This window comes from Schistocerca nitens, chromosome 11 (assembly GCF_023898315.1).
Source record: "Schistocerca nitens isolate TAMUIC-IGC-003100 chromosome 11, iqSchNite1.1, whole genome shotgun sequence".
Classification (NCBI taxonomy): Eukaryota; Metazoa; Arthropoda; class Insecta; order Orthoptera; family Acrididae; genus Schistocerca; species Schistocerca nitens.
Window position 1 is genome coordinate 19,188,983 of NC_064624.1, and position 23,970 is coordinate 19,212,952.

At 39.4% G+C, this 23,970-nt stretch overlaps 1 protein-coding gene across 5 annotated transcripts in view; it reads left to right on the forward strand.

Moving 5' to 3' along the window:
• Positions 1-16,479, forward strand: part of LOC126213256 (zinc finger protein 253-like) — a 167,790-nt gene extending 151,311 nt beyond the window's left edge. For all 5 annotated transcript variants that reach the window (XM_049940907.1, XM_049940910.1, XM_049940909.1 and 2 more), the window contains one exon: positions 15,299-16,479. In XM_049940907.1, coding sequence (XP_049796864.1) covers positions 15,299-16,043 — 745 coding nt within the window. In that variant the 3' untranslated portion in view covers positions 16,044-16,479. The remainder of the gene's footprint in view (positions 1-15,298) is intronic.
• The last annotated feature ends 7,491 nt before the right edge of the window (positions 16,480-23,970 follow it).

Sequence of the window (23,970 nt, forward strand, 5' to 3'; positions counted from 1 at the left end):
TTTTTTTACACGGGAAGAAGACAATGAAAGAAACGTACTGCCAAAATTTTAGCTGCTAAAAGGCACTGCAATTATTTTGTAAAAAATGTTGACTTTACACATTCTTGCTATGTGAAGAACAGCTTATAATAGCAGTTTGTACTGCCTAGCATGTGGATCAGCGAATCACCCACACAGCGCTGCATAGCGGCATTATCCTGAGTTCACAGACACCAATTTTAAGCACCTAAAGCCTGGTTTACAATGGAGTGAATGGAAGTAAACAAGTGCAAATGAGCATATGCAGGAAATTTACTACTATTCACTTGTATATGGGTAGAATCGTTTATACTAGAGGGAACGGAAAGAACATGAGGTAGCGAACATTGCCTGTGAATGCTGTGTTAGCAGTTTTTAGAGGTAATATTTGGCATACAGGATACCACTCTATCTTGTTAAAGCCACAATGCGAAACTTTGCTGTTCAGTGAGCATTATATTGCATGGTGAGTGCACTGTTCTTTGTGGAGTATGCAAAATGCCACAGGGAAGGAAGAATTTAGGTGTCTCAATTTATACGTAAGTGTGACGTACTTGGAGATGTTACACTTTACACAGAATTACATCTCCATCTCTCCTGAGCACTGGTCCAAAATTTTCCTTGTAAGTCAGTTGCCATTTTTTGCAGGTTTCTCATTACCATTGAGGGGAAATTTATAAACAGAACGTTAATTACCGATGTCGAGCATCACCTCAAGAGGTGACACAGCTAGCGGTTCTGCTATGCATGTAAGGTGTAGTAGTCATATTATTTTTTGTTTTTCTTTTTTTTTCTAAAACAAAAATCCTGTAGTGGCATGGCATGCTCTTCATAATCCAGAGAGCAGGGGATCAAATCCCATTCAGGCCACAACTTTTTCTCTATGATTTTTCACTGAGCTTTCACTTCTCACAGATGTTGGAGTAGCCATGAAAGACATGTGGTTCGGATTCCACATTAAACAGCAAGTCTCCGTTCTCCAATTAGGTAACTGGGGGAGGTTAGGGACACAAAGTAGCTGCCTTGCTGTCCAGTTGAAAGATCTGCAAGAGGCCTACTGGGTACACCAGACAGAATTCTCTTTTTCGCATGCTTGTTAGCTTGTTTGCTCCAGTGAAAACCTGGCTTAAACTATACAAAACTTTTTTTGAATAACTTCATATTGACAGTTCAATTCTTGCACATGTAATTCTGATAAAAGTGGCTAGCAGAGAAAACAAAATCATGGCAGTGTCTGATGTCGCAGATGACTTCTATCAATGAGGACTTGTAATTTGTTGAAATGAACTGTGTCTTCCCGTACTACATTTTATAACAATTCCTGTAGGCCACTCCTTATAATAATGTTTGAATAGTGTATATTTGGCTAACGGTGAAACAGTTCTTTATTTATTCCCTGTAGTCATCACAAAAATGCAGTGTCTATTGAATGACAAAAACAAACATTTTTCTTTCATCAGGCACACCAGACAAAGGTAAAATTGATGCAGTCATGCACTTCACAGTAACCACTAGTTTTATTTAGACAGAACTGGGATGGAGTCAGAAATGTTTAGAGCCGTTGTTCTGCATACTGCGCTGCATACCAGACATACTTGATACAATTCATAAAGAATGGCGAAGAAACTTGGTAATACACAAATGACTGGAGCTTAAGAATACTGTTCAACTCATAAACCTAAAGTGAGAGAGAGGTATTGGAAATTATGTTGTCTGATAATTTCCTGAAAAATGCTTTCCAATGTCTTTGTTGAGAGGTTGAATCACACTGTTAGTTCCAGGTTGAATCCACATTACATCTACAGATTTTTTGTCATCCTCCACGAAAACAGAGGCATCATTATGTCGACACCAAGAATCCAACAAAAGCAATGAATCAGTTTCTGCAGCTGGTAGGAATACGTTTCAAACGAGATGTTGAAAATTAGTCTTTCCCATTTTTCCAGATTTAGATTTGTGTCAATTACAAGATTTTTGCAACTAAACACTCAATTTTTTATGTTCAGTCCTAATTTGCCTAGCAGTTTTTGAAGATAGATATACGGCTGTGGAAACAGTAAACCACTCATACTTATCACTGGCATTATCGTATATGAATGTGTCATTGCATTCATTGATTGGGCAATCAACTCCATGTCTTTTTTAACCCAGGAATGATTAAGTAAAGTGAGCATGCAGTTCTTTCACGAAACCTGACTGATCAGCATTATAAACAGCAGTTGTGGGGGGTAACAACAAGTTTCGTCTTTACATCAGCTATGAATTTCTCTATAGCACTATTCATTGCTGGCAGCTGCTCTACACGTTTATGTGTCATAAACTTGGTAATTTTGCGACTTCCTATTCTGTACAATTTCTTGAACTTGTGTAGCCATGTCGATAAAGCCTGGAAATTAGCAATTTTCATGTCAGATGCAATTCGGAGGACCCAGTCTCGTAGATCTCCATTTCCGTTTGGCACATCTTCCTTACTTCATTTAATTCATTCTTCCATTTGTACAATTCATGCTCCAATTTATGAAATGGAACGCCTTTGCACACTACATAACTTCATGCATTTTTTCCCTTCTTTCATTTAATCAATATTTCTCTGGCTCTTCTTTGTCGCAGAGAGCTGTTGCAGTATGCAGTTTTGATTGGAAGGTCCTCTTCTTCAGAACTGATACTAGCACAACTGATGTTACATGAACCATATTTCATGGAATCCTCACAGATATTTCCTATTTCTTGTAATGTATTCACAATTCGAAATGTCGATATCACTCGAATGAATGTCAAGGAAATCAACTAACAAATGACACATATGTAAGACCTCAGGAGAAGTAGGGATCATTCTATTGGAAATCATCAGATGAGGATTGCATCATGGTTACAGATTTTAATAAAATGTGGTACAGTTAATACCTGCACTAAAGTAAGTTCATAACTCAGGTATTGAAATGTGAAACCCCTGGGGAGCTGAGCTAGGCTCTCCCAAAGCTACAATTTTGGCCTTTTTTACAAAATAATAATAATAATAATAATAATAATAATAATAATACTATCATGTGTGACCTCCTAGCTCCTGTACTAAATCAGATACAACCAAAAGGTTGGGCTTATTTGAAAGGTAACACCTTTCCCTCATAGGAGAAAGCAATAATGTGTTGTAATGGTTCTTGGTTCAGAAGTAATACAAAGACAAACAGCTACACAAGTTATCACATTTTAACAAGTTTCCAATATTTTTTTATCTCATCTGGAATGATAGTACTGAAACAACATTTGGTGTGTATAGAGAGGTGATAAGGCTGAATTCTTAAAACGAGTTTGGTTGTGTTACTTGCACACACTCTTTCACTTTTTGGATTTTGAAAATTCTGAAATTGTCGAAAATCACTATTTGGGACATCCACATATGCAGTGTGTGCAAGGTCACAGCGTGCTGCAAATTCCATCGTTATGTAGCTTGTATCTAAGTCTAATTACCCCCAAAATATCTTTGTGTTGCTCCCATTTATTGTAAGTCATTTAACAACTGATACACCACATATTATACTAGGCATTCCATGAGTGAATAAACCTATGAGTGAAAGTTAAAAATGTGAAAGTCATGACTGTGAATAGTTTAAGTGAAATCCTAAGCCACTGAAATTATATGTAGAGAATAGAAATATTCTGCAACTTTTTTCTACTTTCATTTATCGCCATCATCTTAGAGAAATTACAGTTATGAGTGGTAGTGGTAAACAATAGGTTGTCAAGATGGCAATGATTTCACACCATTATTGACAAACAGTTCATTATTAAGCTTGTTGTCAGTAGCATAGCTAGAAAATCAGGAGACTAGTAGGCATCACCAAATTATTTTGCATTAATTTCTTTTTTACAGTGAAAGCTCTCCCATCTGTCACAAAAATCGTGCATTGGTTTTTGATGGTAAAGAAAGAATTTCATTTCATTGAGTCATGCTCAAGATTTACTTAATTCTGTGTGGTGTCACTGCCAGACACCACACTTGCTAGGTGGTAGCTTAAATCGGCCGCGATCCATTAGTACATGTCGGACCCGCGTGTCGCCACTGTGTGATCGCAGACCGAGCGCCACCACATGGCAGGTCTCGAGAGACGTACGAGAACTCGGCCCCAGTTGTACGACGACGTTGCTAGCAACTATACGGACGAAGCCTTTGCTCTCATTTGCCGAGAGACAGTAGAATAGCCTTCAGCTAAGTTCATGTCTACTACCTAGCAAGGCGCCATTAGCCTTAGATAGCTTGTATCTAAAGAGTCGCACTTGTATCGCCACAATCTCCAGATGTCTCATAAAGAACGATGTATACAAAGGAAGGATTAAAAGTTAAGTAGTCCAGAAGATACGTACTTTTCTTTATAGCATTCATCAAGTCTCCTGTTTCAGACCTCACTCCATCCTTCGTGAGTTAGCGCGTGCATCTTGGCCGCCTCTTTCAATTAGTGTGCGTAGTGTTGGCAAGTCTGCCGACACTACATTCTGTAAGTTACATTTTAATTCAAATTGGTTTTTCATACATAAGCACTATGGTGGATTAACACTGTGATGGATTGCACATGCTACTTGTGATGGATGGGACAATTTATATGAGATAATTAAGTTAAAATATATCCTCCAGAGCATCAAACCAAGACACTGCTATCTTTCAGGGATGTTTTCTGAAGTGTCCAAAGTACATTCAGTTAAATTCAATTTTTAATTTTTAATTTTTCACTCTGTTTTATTTTTATGGTGTTAATCCAGAACTGTTGGTCAAAACTGCAGACAAAAATAATGGTGAATTACTGAAATTTTCCATTAATCTTGTCTATCAAATAATAAATGTTTGAATTTCAGCTAAAGAAATCAAGGATTTAAATTAAACATTTTATTTTGATTTCCCTAACTCCAAATGTGCCATCCATCACTTGTGGAAAGCCTGATACATGTAATAATAATTTATTCTATTTATGTACAGACAGCAACCTAACACACTACCTGTAATACAGTTCTGCCAGCCCAGGAATCCTAATTGGTCCACCATCACCATCCAATCACAACTTTGCTGTCATTGTGCACAGTATTGGATCATCTTATGAGGAGTGTGCATGATACTACAGTTCAATATGGAAGTGAGTCGTGAAGTGCATGATCAGTGTGTGGATGACATGGAGAAATGTTTCTTGGTGCAGTAATAGGACAGGAGTGCCATAAACTCTCTTACTGTAGGCAGTCAGGACTACGTCAATTAGATACTGACCCAAGCATTCTTTCATTTTATATCTCAAGAACAGTTGCAATTTATTGCAGACGAAACAAATCGTTTTTACGTTTACACCAGAGAAAATACTACAGAATCTGTGAATTCTCGACTGTCAAAGTGGAAAGACACTGGATTTGTGGAAATGTATTGTTTTGTTTCTATTTGCCTTCTAATGGCGCAAGTTAAGAAGTTGAAATTAAGTGATTACTGGTCCAGAGATACACTTTTGAACAAACCAGTTTTCAGCGAAATTATGTCCCAAGATCGTTTTTATCTATTTCTGAGAATGATACACTTCAGTGATAACTCTGCGATTGCTGGGGGTGACAGTCTGTTTAAAATTAGGACGATTGTTGACAAAGTTCGTAAGACGTTTCATAATTCATTTCGCCTACATCACAGGCTTTGTATAGATGAAGGTCTGTTGCTGTTCAAAGGACGATTGTCTATTAAACAGTTTATTCCAACCAAGTGAAGTAGATTCGAAAAAAGACATTTGCACTGAGTGACTGTCAGAGTGGGTATATTTTGGATTTTATTGTATGTACAGGAGCAACAACAGAAATTGGGTTCCACAATTTGGGAAAAAGTGGCGATGTAGTGGCAACTATTATGGGACCGTATTTGGAACGGGGTCATATTCTAACGTCGATAATTGGTACTCCAGCGCGGACCTGTTCCTCTGGCTTCACAACCATGGAACAACCGCATGTGGTACTGTTTGTAAGAATAGGCGCAACATGCCAAAACTGCAACAGAAATTAAAACGACGAGAAACTGAGTTTAAGTCTATTGACAAGGTCCTTGCTATCAATTGGTGTGATAAGAGAGAGGTGTGCATGTTGACCGCAAGTCACACAACACAAACGGTTGAAACAGAGAAGACTGACTGAAAATTTGGCGAAAAAATAAAGAAACCGCAATGCATTGTAGATTACAGTTCGAGTATGGTTGCAGTTGACCGTTTTGAACGTTGTGACATGTTACTGAGTTCAATGGGATCAGTGCATAAGACTGTGAAATGGTACAAGATTTTTTTTTTGTTCATTCTAAATGCTAATGCTCTCCACCAGTCGGTAACAGGGCGAAAACTGGCACTCGCAAAGTTTCACCTTTCTCTCGTAAGGGAGATTGCAGAAAAATATGCTACAGATCGGAAAGAAGCTGGTAGGGGAAGGCGCTACGATGGCGAGAATCATCTGTGTTTCAGAAGGAGACATTTCTGGCTGTTATTGTGAGTGAACATTCGCAGAAAAGTACGCCAATGCGCAGATGCGTGGTTTGCACGAAACAGAAAGTGCGCCGGGAAACTAGATTCCAATGCAAAACTTGCAACTTTCCATTATGTATTGCACCCTGCTTTGAGACTTATCACACAATGAAGCATTACTAATCATTGGGAACTAAATCTGAGAAAATTTATAGACGCTTCTGAATGAATTACTAAAAAGGGCAAAAATGTAAAAAAATATATAAATCTATTTTTAGCTTCGCCAGTGCCCGTTCAAAGCCCGGATGGAAAAGAAGGATGGGAAATAGATGCAACAGGCGTAAGATTATTTAAACGAAGCCTGACTTCTTCATATGTAGCAGTTTACTGGCAAATGAATGAACTTGGTGATTGAGATGGCGCAATATCTGTACTGTGGCAAATGTAATTACACCAAGTACGTTGCGCCAGTATAACAAAACCCATACATTAATCTGTACACGATACATTTAAATTATTAACACGTAACATGGGCAGTTATATTCTTTTATCCTTAGTAGTACAAATATAGATCACATTCGTTCTACTTGTGCAAAACCTGTTTTCCATAACTGATTTAAAAGCCTCTGATTAACGAGAAACAACATGCCAAAGTTAACACTCTGTTCTCAGTGCAATTTTTCTTGTTACTTTGCCTCTGTTGTTAGCCAATATTGGAAATTAAATTCATTGTTCTCGGGAGGGTGGGAGGCTTAAAATTTGTTGTCTGAATGAGACTGGCTTTGAAGCATTAATAGAAAATGGTATTTGTAAGAAGTATCGAATATACCCTGCTTTCATCTTTTTATAAAAATCAACATCTTTTCGACTAATTTGTAGATTATTGGAAAATAGTAGGGGAACAAAAATTTTTATTCCTTATCGTTGTGCTGTCAATATATTATTGCACTCTAAATTTCATTTTCATCATGCATTCACTCTACTAGGTATGCAAATCCGAAGTTTACATTGTTTTCGGGCCTGATTTTCGCGCCCAACTTTCATTCCAGTTATAAAACTTGGTATGTTTTACAGAGCATAGCTTTTTAGGAAAATCGGAACGAAAATACTGCATTTTTGACGTTTTTATCTTCAATTTTGCGCTTAATTCTTTCAGTACTGGAAAGTGCTACGGAAATGAAACTTTATATTTAAGAACCTTGTGTTGTTAGGTTACTACATGGCAAGTTTCACGTTCGTCATAGCCTTAGTTCAGGACATGCAAGAAGACAAATTGGAAATTTTTTCTGGTGCCTATTTTTGGCCGATTTACCTACAATTTTCTGGCTCAAGATGCCTAGTAAAATCCTTTTCATTAGTATTCTTAAAAAAATGCGTGAAGTTGTACAAACGACCAAATTTGATTTCTTTGCAAAAATCGCCAAAAATTCATGCTGGCTCTGATCAAGTCATCAGCCGAGAAGTATTCAGTACAGGGCGGGTTAGGCAGCCTGGGCCGATCCGGTCCCAGCGGCAGCTTCCAGTGGCAGGCACGCAGGTAGCCGGATTAGGCCACAGGCCAGGATGCCTCAGTGTGCCAAGTGGATGGTGCGCCTCCAGTAGTCAAAGGGTTAAAGAATACAAGGAGAAACACATTGCTTTAGTGAATCTGAAGGAGCTGTATGCGGCCTTCAAAGAGAAGTTACCCACTTATAAAACTGGTTTCTCGAAATGTGCACAGTTGCTTTCCAAATGGTGTATACTCGCGGGTGGTCATGGAACCCATGCTGTGTGTGTGTGTGTGTGTTTTCTATAAGTGTGATAAGTGCCCTGGAGTGCAGTGTATTTCAGCTCTTGTTCCAGAATCAGAAGCACTGCATTTGGCTGAAAATGTCCAGTATATGTAGTTCATCACAACAGATGTACATTGATATCAGTGGTGAAAACAGTTGATTTCGTACACTATTATTGCAACAAACTGGAATTGCTGAAAAGTCATAATTTTATAACAAAACACATTATTCACTGAAAGAAACACCTGGCCCAACAGAGTGTATTGTGATTGGAGATTTTTCTGAGAATTACTCATTTATTGTACATGATGTAGCACAAGGATTTCACAGGCAGCAATCCCAGACTACAGTGCATCCATTCGTAGTTTCTCTACTGAAATTAGCGTCAGAGTCATCAACTGTAAAGACAATGTGCATTGTAAATGACTCTCTCATTCACTCAATACCTGCAGTACATTGTTATCAGAAAACCATTATTTACCATATAAAAGGTGCAATGCCACACTTAGGAAAAATTCACTACTCTTGAGATGGAGCAACATCTCAAATATAAACACTGGAAAAATTTAAAAAAATCTGACACTGCATTCTGAGGACTTCAGAATTGATGTTGAGTGGCATTTCTTCGCCACTAGCCACAGGAAGAGTGCCTGTGATAGAGTTGGAGGGATAGTCAAAAGACTGGCTGCCAGAAGAAGTCTTTTAAGCACTTCATCACCCAATCCTCACTGCACAAGCACTTTTTGAATTTGTGTCACAAGGGATAAAGGGTATTTAGTTCTTCTGTGTGTCCTCAGAAGACATTGAAAATAACAGTGCAGTGCTACTGAATGAAAGATTTGATCACTGCTGGACAATTCCAAACACAAGAGACTACCACCACTTTATCATATGGCTTATCTCACACACAATGCAGAGGCACAACAGTCTCCAGTACAATACCAAGCTGTATGATTGCAGGATATCGGGCCATATTTTTATATTATTTGTGTCTATAATTCTAAGTGGTACCTTGCCTTTGTTATGGACTGTTCTGAAGAGAACCAAGATGTTTTGGTGAAGTATCTGCATCACCTGGACCAGCTCAAGCTTAGTTTTTAACCAACGAAGTCAGCTAGGTGAAACTCGGAGACATTCTAAAACCAAATGTTGTGTGAAACACTAGAACAGGCAGACAGTATGCACTGGACAGGGCAACTGAAATTTAAATACTCCAGTTGTTTAACAACTTTCAGCAATCTAAGTGAGGAAAGGCACTGATCTTCAGTGCATGTGCTTCGTTTGTAACTTTCTATTTAGATAATGACTGATGTGTTCAGAGTGTGAAACATATTATTTCTACTAATTTAAATGAATATGTTACAGAATAATAGGTCTCCTCTTGTGTCAAATTCTGTGGCATTTGCAATATTGTCCTTATTTACACATACACGCTGTTAAAGAGTACAGTAAAAAAGTTATGCATTGGAGTAACACAAAGATATTTTGAGCGTAATTAAACTTAGATACAAGCTGCATAATGAAGCAATTTGCAGCGTGTTGTGACCTTGCACACACTGCATCTTGGGATTATCGACCATTTCAGAATTTTTCAAAACTCAATAAGTCAACGTGTGCATGCAAGTAACACAACTAAATTTGTTTTATGAATTCAGCCTTATCACCTCTCTATATACACCAAATATTTTTTTCAGTACTGTCATTCACACATGAGATAAGAAATATTGGAAACTTGCAAAAACGTGATAACTTGTGTAGTTGTTTGTCTATGTATTACTTCTGAACAATGAACCATTAGAACACATTATTGCTTTCTCTTACAAGGGAAAGGTGTTACCTTTCAAAATAATTCCAACCTTTTGGTTGTGTCTGATTTAGTATGGGAGGTAGGAGGTCACACATAGTATCATGTTCTTTTTTCTTTTTTTTTCCCCCCCTCTCTCTTCTTTAGAGCAAAATTTTAGCTTTGAGAGGGCCGTGCTCAGCCCCCTGGGGGTTTCACATTTCAGTGCCTGCTGTATGAACTTCATTTAGTGCAGGTATTAACTGTACCAAATTTCATTAAAATCTGTAACCATGATGCAAGCCACTTTGGTTAAAATGTGTTGATTTTCAGTGGAATGATAAGTAGATGATTTCAGCTGGAAACCACGTTCTTCATATCTCATCATTGCTAAATTGAGAACTTTAATTGGATTCCACGTTACTGTGAAACTGGAAGGAAAAAAGGTACTGTTAACAGGCATGATTTATGAAAACACAATAAATATTAATTCAGCTTTATCTGTATTGTTAACGCTTATCAACACTGCAAAAATCAACTGATAATTTGTGATAGATATTACTTGAGTGGCTAATTCGAGAGAATAGTAATTGTGCACTGTAGTGTCAGAGAAATGCTTAACAAATGGTAACCTGAAACACCCTTTACAAATTACAATAGGGGGTGTGTGTGTGTGTGTGTGTGTGTGTGTGTGTGTGTGTGTGTGTGTGTGTGTGTGTGTGTGTGTGTGTAGTTGGATATGTGCAGTTGGTGCAGCAACAGTCGAGGTGTACATTTCTGCCACTGCCTAGCAAGCTATGAATTTGGAAATTTTCAGCTATTTATTTTTAATACATGCAGTCTCTTAGCAGCTAAAATTTTGACAGTGCATTTAGTACGTTGCCTTCTTCCTGTGTAAAAAGTTTCAGGGTAGGTTTCGACATGTCTTATACAGTTATACAGTTGCCTTGTTATACAGTTAAATTGGATTCTCTATCCTGACATGTCAGTTGGGATACGCCATAAAAATAAAGTGAGGTCTTATTTTCACCTTCATGCAGATGAATCTATTAGCCTCAGTGCTCTATATCAGCTCTGATGTTTGTGCATTGATCCAAGGAGGATTCCCCAGGTTCACTGTGTTTTTCTGCCAAGCTACTGTTTTCCCTGGAAGAACCTTGTACTGTTCTATTTCTGCAAGTGCAGGCCAACAGCTAGGTACATCAATGTCCCTGCCTTACTTAGTGTTTCATGGTACATAATGTATGTTTTAGTTTTTCCCAATAACCATAAATTAACCATATACAGATGTGTCTTGTCTCACCAACTACTCAATAACCACATTATCAGTCCCCATTGTTTTCGCAGTAAAAGGCACTATCAAGTTGGCTGCTAGTGGCTTCATGGAAGGGGATATTAAATCAACACTGATTGCACTTCTGTTGATTGCAATTGTGTTTGCTGCCGAACAGCTTGCAGTGCATCTACTTGCCTGCATAATTACTCCCTATATTCTATCTGCTTCAAATTAACTGCGAATAATTTGTTTACTTGTTCTGATACTGTGCCAACAGACTCACCAGTAGTAGCTGCACATATGTTTGCCATTTTTTGTGTTCTGCAATTGTCATTACAGTTTTTTAAAAAATGAAAAAACTCCAGATAAAATTCAAACACAAAATAGGTTAAACTATTTTTTATGTGGGATCATGGTGCAATAGGGTTCTAAACAGTTCTATGCCAAATGACCAAATTATCTACAAATGTTACATGTAGCTGGCAAGGCTTTATTGCATGGCAACTTGTGCCCTGACAAATGAGAGATTCTACACCTCCCTGGCATTAAAACTCTTCTCGGAAATCACCTCTGAATAGTGACATGTCTGTAGGTTCCTTCAGCTTGGCGTATGAAACTTTCAGAGTTCTAATTATGCCTCTATGACTTGTCATATACACACAAAATGAACAAAAAATATTGTGCACAGAAAAGAGTAAATTCACTGCACTGCAAGTGGTGATGACTGATGTTGCAGGTGAAGTTTGACTGCACTCTAAACATACTAACTGAAAGGAACTATTTACATCAATTTTCCTATGACATAAAACTACTTCTAACAGCAACAAAGGTACCAACACCAGCTGTATTTAATCTATCCCTTCAGAACACCATTAAGTCCTGTGTAAGAATTTCAGCTGATCATGTCTCCAGATTGAGCCAGCTTGAACTTGAGTGCTTCCAATTAGCACTTGGAAGTTAGGTTCTTTCCTGGTGCAGCTATGAAGTTTACAAGGACAGTACTGACTGTTCCTATGTCTATTATGTACTGGTGTTTATACTGAACCATTTAAGACTGAAGCCCTTTCTCTACTTTCTTGAGACCTTATAAACTAAAAAGTGACCAATCCATTCCATACAGCCCTGCCATCCATTTAGCCACCTTGTACATGTAGCAGATGTCTGACCTGTGAAGCAGAACTCAAAACTCCACCACTCTATGGCGCAAATTGAGAAATCTGCAACCTAAACATTTGCAGAATTATCTGAGAGACTGATTCAGAACCTCCATTTGGCTCATTACCAAAGCTCTGAAATCAATCCTGTTGATGATGCTACATTTGATGAACTCTGTATTCATCCCACAAGTAAGACTGGCAGTCTTTACCATGTCAGCTAGCTGCCCGAAACCACAGAGAGAATCTCTTCTGGTTCAGAGTGATTCACATTGTTGGTACTGACATAAGTGACCATCTGCAGTTGGCTGCACCAGTGCTCTTCATGGCATCTGCCAGCACTTGTTTCATATCTGGAATTATCCCTGCAGGTATGCAAATAGGGTGTACACTGGATTTCATCCCCTCCTAAGGCACTCCAATATGTGCCTGACATTAGAGCTCCCAACTGCTAGCACTCCCACCCCCTGTGAATGCCCACATTGTGCAGGTCAAGAGGCTTCCTTTGAGATTAGATTAGATTAGTTTTTCATTCCATAGATCTGTGCTGAGGAGATCCTCGTGGATGTGGAACATCTTAATTTTTTTAAGCTGAAATAACAATACTAATAGTATGAGTATATACAATACATCATTTGTTTCTATTAAAAAATTCGTCAATGGAGTATGAGTAGTTGGCCATTAGTAAGTCTTCCAGGCTCCTTTTAAACTGATCTTTACTTGTAACTAAATTTTTTATGTTTGCTGGAAAATTATTGAAGATGAGTGTTCCTGAGTAGTGGACCCCTTTTTGAACTAAAGTAAGTGCTTTTCAGTCCTTGTGCAGATCATTTTCGTTCCTGGTATTGTATGTATGAACTGAGCTGTTTGTTGTAAAAATAGATGTATTACTTAGGACAAATTTCATTAAGGGAACCCGGAACCTAAAAATGATGAAATTTTTGGGTTTTCAGTTTATTGTGAAATAAAATACTACAGATCTTCCTCTTTAAAGTGACATATTAATCTTAGCTGTAGCTCAACTCCAACTATTTAAAATATTGTTTTCAATAATGCACTGTAGAACTTACTCAAACATTGTGGAATGACAAAAATAGATATATGTCATCATACATAACTTAACTAAATCCAAGCTTTAAGCTTCTAGCCAGCTGACAGAGTATAGTAAATCATAGTAGAGAGATAATACTGAAGATTTCACAATTTATTATGTATGTTCCTGCTGTAACCTGGATAATCATAGTCTCCCATGTTAGTTGCTATAATTGTGTACTGAGACCAGTTTCATAAAACTGAACTCATGCAAGTGCCTAGATGTAACAATTCGTGGAGGTATGAAATGCAATAATCACATGGATTCAGTGCTGGGTAAGGTGTGTGGCAGACACCAGGTCTTTTGTAGAATACAGAAGAATGCATTTAGTCTCGAATGATTGCTGTCAAAACATTCATGTGTCAGATCCTAGAATATTGATCAGTATTATGATCACTGGGACCTGTACCAAATACGATTTGCAAAGGATATTGAACATGTGTAAAGCAAGGCATCAAGAATGCTAACAAGTTTTTTGACCAATGGGAGAGCATCACCAAAATGTTTAGAAAACCTGAACTCACAGGTACTTGAAGAGATATGGCAACTATCATCCAGAAGTCTACTTAAAGGACTTCATGGCTAAATATTAAGTTAGAAAGCGAAGGACATAGTACAACCTCTACATATCATACTCTAGGGACTGTCGAGACTAAATTAGACAAGTTGTAGCATGCATATAGGCATTTAAGGAAACATACTTCACGTGAACCATGTACGATTGGAGTAGTAAAATACAGTAATGTGTGCCAAAACGTGAAATAACAGGTGCTGTACACTTTACAGCAGTTTGCAGAGTATACATGTAGATGTAAATTTTCATGTCTGTCTGTTGTGTAGATGTTACTTCACTTCCCTGAGCACATTGATGTCGAAGCCATGAGAGAAATGGGAGGCAACATGCCATAGACAGATGTGCATAATTTCTTGTTCAGATTTTACAGCAATATACTGTGATTTATCTTGAATATATAGAAACCCCATGTAATTAGACCAGGTCATCAAGTAGCTTTGTTCAGGCCACATATCCTCCAGCATCAACAGTTGGTGGTTATACCAAGGTTTCCAACTGAATAATACTCCACATCTTCCAGACTGCTGTCATAGTTTCACGAAATTTGTGTTCCGATGTTACCATATATTTCAACTAATTGGTAAAATGTATTAGTGTAATGTCAGCAGTCTACCTGTTAGAGAAGGATCTATTTCTTCGATGATAGCAGGGTGAAAGTAATGCCTTTCGTTTTTTCTCTCCTACACTAAATATATGAAACACAAATTTTATTGTATTATGGTTGGTTCAAGACACTCACCATACTTGACTTTTTCATCAAATCCACAGAATTATGTGTCCATGCATTTTAGATTCATTGGTCGACAAATTAAATTATACAGAAATTATAGTACACACTGTATGTTGAATTCCATATAACTAATATACCTCACATTGGTTAATATCTTGTAGATGTAATGACTACATTATCTATTCTGAAGCAGGAAAACTACAGCTACAGAAAGTTCTTATTAATTTCTGAAAAGTATTGTTCACAGTTTCATCTGTTATTTTGTTTACATTTTGATGCTGTTGTCTTGTTTTATTTGTGAGAAGGTAAATGGATGTGAACTGTGTGTGCATAGCTGAAATACTATCTGTTACAGTCAAGAAGGTGTTGATTACTGAAACGTCCATGTTCAGCGTCAGCTAAATAAATATTTACTAACTTCTACTCATTTTCAGGTTGAAATCTGCTGTTGGCAAGGTTGGAAGAACCATGTTACAAGAAAATTGTCTGCATGGAGTGACTATTCGTAAGTTGGAGATTGCTGCTAAGAAATCTGCATCCGTTACTTTGTCTGGTACCTTGAAGAAACTGTCATTAATACATACTGACAATAGACCACATAAATGTAATGTTTGTGGAAAGAGTTTTAAATTATCTGGGGATCTCAACAGGCATCGTTTAATACATACTGGTGATCGGCAACACAAGTGTACTGCTTGTGGCAAATCCTTTACTCAATGCAGTAACCTGAGGAGGCACAACTCAGTACATACCGGCGAGAGTCCACACAAATGTGGCATGTGTGGAAAATCGTTTACTAGGTCTGCAGGACTTAAGAAGCATTATCTACTACATTCAGGTGAGAAGCCACACAAGTGTGACCTGTGTGGCAAAACGTTTAGTATGTCTGACGGAATCAGGAAACACAAATTAATACATACTGCTGAAAAAGTCTACAAATGTGAAGTTTGTGCGAAACGTTTCTTAAGGGCTGGTGAACTGAAACAGCATATACTAGTACATACTGGAGAAAGGCCATACAAATGTAATGTTTGTGGAAAATCATTTGCGGAGTCTGGAAATCTCGGAAGGCATATATTAACACATACTGGCGAGAAACGACACAAATGTCTCGTCTGTGGAAAATCCTTTACTGTGTCCAGTCAGCTTAAAAGGCATTCGCTAATACATGCTGATTAGAGTCTGTACTGATATTGTGTTTGTTGATGAGATTTAGTTAGCATTGGTAGTCTTAAGTGCTGTGCAATTGTATGTAGTTGTTGGAGCACAGGAAAATGTCGGGAATTTGATTTTTGTAGAAATATTGTTTCCTATCTGACTGAAGTTCAATGCAGTTTTTTACAAGGGATACACGCTCTACAAAAGCATGACACTGAGCTAAACCATTTCACTAATCACCAAGCTGCACATTCTGCAGAGAGGCCACACATGTAGTAGTGTTTATTGCACTTCTTATCAATTTCTCATGGCCCACATTGTTATTGAAACCAACTGTGTATATATATCCTGTATTGAGCCCAAAGTTTTGTATGATAAAGCAGTTCTAATTAATACAAGGGGCTCAGAGATCTCATTGTATGAAATATGTTTACTTGAGGCAACTGAATTGTATGTTTTCAACAGTGTACACTGAAATACACGTGTATCATAATAAAGTGGAAATTTGTAAATCTCTGTCTGTTCAGAAATCATAATGTGTGATGTCTTCAAATTTTACTGCTGGTAGCATTACAGATATGAGTTTGGTTGTTCTTTTAATTGCATGTTATTTCTACACTCCTGGAAATGGAAAAAAGAACACATTGACACTGGTGTGTCAGACCCACCATACTTGCTCCGGACACTGCGAGAGGGCTGTACAAGCAATGATCACACGCACGGCACAGCGGACACACCAGGAACTGCGGTGTTGACCGTCGAATGGCGCTAGCTGCACAGCATTTGTGCACTGCCACCGTCAGTGTCAGCCAGTTTGCCGTGGCATACGGAGCTCCATCGCAGTCTTTAACACGGGTAGCATGCCGCGACAGCGTGGACGTGAACCGTATGTGCAGTTGACGGACTTTGAGCGAGGGCGTATAGTGGGCATGCGGGAGGCCGGGTGGACGTACCGCCGAATTGCTCAACACGTGGGGCGTGAGGTCTCCACAGTACATCGATGTTGTCGCCAGTGGTCGGCGGAAGGTGCACGTGCCCGTCGACCTGGGACCGGACCGCAGCGACGCACGGATGCACGCCAAGACCGTAGAATCCTACGCAGTGCCGTAGGGGACCGCACCGCCACTTCCCAGCAAATTAGGGACACTGTTGCTCCTGGGGTATCGGCGAGGACCATTCGCAACCGTCTCCATGAAGCTGGGCTACGGTCCCGCACACCGTTAGGCCGTCTTCCGCTCACGCCCCAGCATCGTGCAGCCCGCCTCCAGTGGTGTCGCGACAGGCGTGAATGGAGGGACGAATGGAGACGTGTCGTCTTCAGCGATGAGAGTCGCTTCTGCCTTGGTGCCAATGATGGTCGTATGCGTGTTTGGCGTCATGCAGGTGAGCGCCACAATCAGGACTGCATACGACCGAGGCACACAGGGCCAACACCCAGCATCATGGTGTGGGGAGCGATCTCCTACACTGGCCGTACACCACTGGTGATCGTCGAGGGGACACTGAATAGTGCACGGTACATCCAAACCGTCATCGAACCCATCGTTCTACCATTCCTAGACCGGCAAGGGAACTTGCTGTTCCAACAGGACAATGCACGTCCGCATGTATCCCGTGCCACCCAACGTGCTCTAGAAGGTGTAAGTCAACTACCCTGGCCAGCAAGATCTCCGGATCTGTCCCCCATTGAGCATGTTTGGGACTGGATGAAGCGTCGTCTCACGCGGTCTGCACGTCCAGCACGAACGCTGGTCCAACTGAGGCGCCAGGTGGAAATGGCATGGCAAGCCGTTCCACAGGACTACATCCAGCATCTCTACGATCGTCTCCATGGGAGAATAGCAGCCTGCATTGCTGCGAAAGGTGGATATACACTGTACTAGTGCCGACATTGTGCATGCTCTGTTGCCTGTGTCTATGTGCCTGTGGTTCTGTCAGTGTGATCATGTGATGTATCTGACCCCAGGAATGTGTCAATAAAGTTTCCCCGTCCTGGGACAATGAATTTACGGTGTTCTTATTTGAATTTCCAGGAGTGTATGTTGCTAAACTATTAAAATAAATTCTCACAATGTAAAAAGTATGCAAATTCTTAAATTTACCTCTGTGCACTGTTAGTATGGTTCTTAAATATTCTGTGTTGCAGTAAGAATATTGTTTGGTGTTCTGATTTTCATGTGTTCTCCAGTATTCAGGTGACATATTTTTCCAGAATTTTAATTAAGTAGGTTGAAAAGTGACGAATATGTAACCTAATTTAAACGCCACTAGATAGTTTTTACACTGTGATACGTATGTCCATGTAGATTCAGAAGTGAATAATATAAAAAGTGAAAATATGTCTATACATTGATGCAATTTATCAGTGCTCTAATCTGAAAAACTCTACTTTTTCGTCTTTTGCTTAAAATGTTCATCATGGTTAAACTTATATAATTCCGTATTTCTGATTGTAGCCTTTCAAATTTTTTGTTTAAACCTGCTTTGAAAACTTATTACATTAAACCATACATTCATCAGCTGGTGTCGATCCAACATTGCTTCCATGCCGCAATAAGTAGTTGTGGGCCTATTCGTTTTGTATTGGTGGTACAGTACAATTAGCTGTTTTCTTTGAGTATATATGAAGTTGCATTGAGGATTCTATTCACTGTTTTTTGAAAGGTTGTGTTTTCAAAAGATCACAGTGGGCTGTTAAGTCTCCTATAATTCTTGTGTCCAGTGGAAATGTTTAGATGACTGCGTGCTATAAGGTCTGGTGTCATCTTACTAGGAGTAGAAACAAGTAATAGCTGTTTTATAGCTACCTTTTCCCCTCTTTCTGCAGAAGGGTTAACGATTATTAGCTGCCTAAGTGATACCAGCTGTGAAAACTCATTGTTCAGAGAACCAGTCAGTTTATTATATCTTCAACAAAGACATTCTAACAATATTGACTGGCATTCAGGTAAGCATAGATGGTCCAAACGATTGTTGCATGATATGAAGAATGGTTGAACTCATACTCACATAGCAGTGTGTTATGAGCAATCATTTGACCTTAGTTGCCTCTGTCGTTTCAGTATTTTCATAAACAGTGATATCTAAACATGAGTTACATGATGTGACTTGATCATTCAAGATATTCAACAGCTTGAAGTGTTGGGGCTGTTGCTCACACGTTTCAAAAGAACACTGTGAAAATATCATTTTTAACTCTTTCCGGTAGCGTGGAATTTGTAGTCTGTTTGTTAGCCATCAGTTCCATTTTTTCAATTAATGTTAAATACACCACTTGTTTCATTCCACAATCATTTTTTTCCACCTCAATTGCCACACACAATGCCTACTATGGTGGATTTCCATATAGTCATTGATGTAACATTTACAACCTCATGGTGCCATTGTATTGTCTGTTTGTACAAATAATGCAATTTATTTAATCAGTGTACACTACATGCATATGTCTATTTACCTGGACTGTCTACAAGTACATGTATACCATATAATCTAATCTATTTACTCCGCTTGCCTCTGCAAGTAAGTATAACTGTGTGTTTTCTTCATTATCCACACATTCTGATTTAAAAGCACAGGAATAGTTGCATAAACAAAATATGATGGGTATCTCTCAATGTGTGAAGTCATATCAGTATCACCAGTTTGTCATCTTCTGTGAAAGCACTCACATGACTAATTTTCATTTTATATCATTTCCTTTTGTCCCTGTGTAGTATGCTGTGTCTTCTGCATTTGATTTGCTTCCTGTATAGCCTGTCTCTGAATTGTGAGAATTAGGAATTCTGTAACAATTTGTCGCAGAAGTGCAAATTGGTTCATGTTGTCAATGGAAAGTGAGATGCCAATACCTTAGTTTATACAAAGTCTGTAACTGGCTTCAAATCAGTTACATGGCATAGTTAGTTGAGAGAACCACATACAGACACCATATCGTTTGAGTGTTCTCACTTTCTGAGGCTGGTATGTTTGTATAAAGGTACTGTGCTTTTACATGGGCAGTGTTTCACTCCAGTCTAAAATATTAGTACAGTTTTGAAACTTTTGTGCCCCAATGAAAGACTTAGATGTAATACCCAATATTTTATCGAGTGTTGTATCCAGAAATGTGCAATTAAATCGAGTATTATCAAGTAAAGAATTAAGAGATGAATGCCTGTATGTTTGTAGGTTGACAGATTTATTAGGAATCACTCCAAGATGATTTTAGTTTTGTATGCAGTGAATGTTTCTTTGGTCGTTCCATTCTCTGATAACACAGAATAATCAAGTTCTCATGTTGCAAAATTGGGCTTCTGCCAGTTATTCACGTCTAGCACAATATTTCAACTGCGTGAGTTGCAGTTTTCTTCAGGTGCTGTCTGATACTGATTCCAGTGTACAATAGGTCCAGTATTTATGCCTATGTTGTGCTAGGCAGCCTGGACATTGTCCACGCCGTGTCAGGCTCTATCTGTGGTACATGCTGACCGATAGCAGTGAATGTAGTGTTTTCTTCTATCTGCAGCAGTTCCGAATGCTGTGCGTGCACATTGTGGTTATTATCTATTGTCAATCTTGCTGTATGGAGTTCTAAATGGTGTCCAAGTCGTGCTGGTCATTTTATCTTTCAGTTTAAGCCCTCCTGTGATATAGGACATTCTGTAACCATGGCATGTCATGACAGGCATTCTGTCTAAGACCCAGACCAACCAGGAGCGGTGGTAGTGTTATTTTCAAGATTCTGACGTTCAGATTGTCACTTGAGGCTCAGTAGAATGTCCTCAGGTATTGGGTATGTTGCCTGAGGTACCTTTTTACATGAGTCCTTTGTTACATGTACTGGACAGTTTTCTCTAACTTCATCTTCATACATGTGTACTCTTCAGTCTTCATGTTGCCTCCAATGTGTCTTCAGAAAATTGGGTGCGAGGTTCCAGACAGATCTCAGGTAGAATCTGATATAATGGTTCATGAGATTCTCCATCCCCTATCTCAATAGATTCTTTGATAATGCCATCTGAGCTCTAAACAAAGTTCGGCAATCAGTAACTTGGTTGCCTGTCTCAGTCTGGTGTGTCTTTGGTCTTATTTGCACCTGATGTCAGTGGTTGTAGTCGTCTGGCCATTGCATGCTATACAACATTTACAAGGTATGTGGTAAGTGTCTGGTTTCCACAGACCCAGATCGCCCTCCTTGCTCTCTAGCGGAGCCTTAATCTTGGTAGGTGGATGGAACACCGTCTTGATGTTATGTTTGAGGAGAATTCTGATAATTTTGGCAGATATGAGGCCAACACATAGCAAATATGCAGCCATCTTCGTTTCTTCTTGTACCTCTTCAGGAATCTCTAGTGGGGAAATGGTGCAGTGTCTTTTGAACATCTTGAGAAGAGTGCTTCCTCTTTAAATCTTTCTGCAAAGAAATTGGCCACTACTGGTGAGAGAGGCCTCCCATTTCCACTGCATCCATTTGCTCATAGAATTGTCCCCCATGTAGGAAGTACTTGAGGTCAGTATCTGTCTGAATAAATCTAGGAGAGCACTGTCAAACTTTTCTCCACCGAGTTCAAGTCAATCATTTTGTGGTACATGTGTGAACAGGGAAACCATTTCAAAACGGACAATGATGTCAGAGCCCATGCTCTGTAGCTGCATGAAGCTATGCAGGAAATCCTCTGAATTGCGAACATGATGGGCACACTTTCCCGCATATGGTGAGAGCATCTTCTTAAGGTGTTGATCAGTGAGTTAGGTGGTTGTGCCAGTGTTTCTGACTACTGGATGTAGATGAATTGCTTCCTTGTGCAACTTAGGCAGGCCATTAAGTCTGAGTGGCGCTGATGCTTTTGCTCTTAACTGTTTAGTGATTTTTTCTGGAAGGACATTTTCCTATAGAACAACCCTGGTCTTATCAACCTTGACTGTGGGGTTGCTTTATACTGGTCTGTATGCCGAGTCATCCAGAAGTTGTGGCTCCTTACTGTCATAATCTGCCTTCTGTATGATGATGGTAGCATTCTCCTTATATGCTGTCATCTTCCTGGAAATGTTTGAAGACCTACCTCTCATCAGCAGAGATGTCTGATTTGGGCAGCTTGGCTTTGGTGAGCACCCTGCGTGCCTCTTGTTGGACTTCTTCACCCTCAAAGGTAGGAAGTTTCAGAGCCATGTGCTTCACCCTGCACTGATGAAGGCTGCAACAGGAAAATTTCTGGGAGTAACAGTGAAATTGAGAACCTTGCTCATGACTTTCAAGGTGGTTGTGTTGAATTCATTCTCGCTCAGGTTGATGACCATGTGAGTGTTCTCGTTCTGCTGCGCCTTGTTGTTAAGACATTCGAACTTGGCTATTTCACAGGGCGCCAGGGACCAGGAGGTGCCATCAACTTGGTCCCAGACTTGTCCAGTTATAGTGTTTGTTATAAAAAATTTTAGAAACAACAACCCTCTGGATGTCACATCAAGTCAGTTGCACATCACGTATTCAGGCATATATCTACCTTGACATACTTCCAATATGGGGGTCAGTTCTACAAGCAAATGGAAGGGATAGCAATGGACAGCCCTCTCTCAGTGGTGATGGCCAATCTCTTTATGGAGAGAGTTGAAGAGCAAGTACTTGCATCATCAGCTCCAGATAATCCGAAATGCTTTTTTAGGTATGTGGATGACACCTTTGTTATATGGCCCCATGGGAGGGAAAAGTTTGATATGTTCTTGGCACACCTAAACTCACAGCACCATAACATTAAATTCACTATGGAACTGGAGAACGTTGGACTACTCCCATTCCTGGATGTACTAGTCAAGAGGAAGTCAGATGGTACCTTCAGTCACAGTGTGTACTGCAAGCCCACTCACACTGACTTGTACGGGAAAACCAGCAGTTTCCACCATCTGGCACAGAAAAATGGTATACTCAAAACTCTGATTCACTGAGCATGAACTCTGTCAGATCCTGGTAATTTGGCAACAGAGATAGAACACCTACAATATGTGTTCTACAAAAATGGATACTCTTCTCAAGATGTTTAAAAGGCACTACACCCTGCTTCCCCATCAGAGGTTCCTGAAGAGGTACAAGAACAAACAAAGAAGATTGCATATTTACCATATGTGAGGCCGATATCTGCAAAAATCAGCTGAATTCTCCACAGACATACTATCAAAAGTGTTTTCCATCCACCCACCAAGATGAGGCTGCACTATGGACCTGGGTGTTTGCCACTTACCGTGTGAATAAGATATGGCATACATTGGCCACACATCTAGGACCACTGATATCAGGTATGAACACTGATGGCACACCAGACTGAAACAGGCAACCAAGTCAGCAATTGCTGAGTGTTGTTTAGAACTCAGTCGTTCTATGAACTGTAATGATGCGGAGATTCTAAGACAGATATCGAGATACTGGAACAGCATCTTCAGAACGTCTATTGAGATTAAGGTAACAGAGAATCTTATTACTGTGACACCAGATTCTAGCTTAGCCTTGCCTGGAACCCACCATTTGATCTTCTGAAGATGCAATGGAGGTAACATCAAGGTGGCAGGGGACACAAATATGAAGATGGAGGTAGAGAAAACTGCTCAGTACATGTAACAAAGAAAGCATGTGAAATGTTTATGCAGACAACAGATGCAATACCTGAGGACATTCTACTGAGTCTCATGCAGCAATATGAATACCAGCATCCTGAAAATAACACTGCATCTACTCCTGGTGAGTACAAACCTGAGGTAGAATGACTGACATGGTACGCCATGGTAACAGAACATCCTAAATCACAGGAAAGCTTAAATGACGACAGTCGAACGTAAAAATGTCCATTACAGCTTGGATGTTGTTCAGACCTTCATACAACATCATTGACAATTGATAATAACTACAAAGTAGCGACACAGCATTCAGAATTGCCACAACTAGAATAAAGCATCACAGTCGCTGCTATTGCTCAGTGCATAT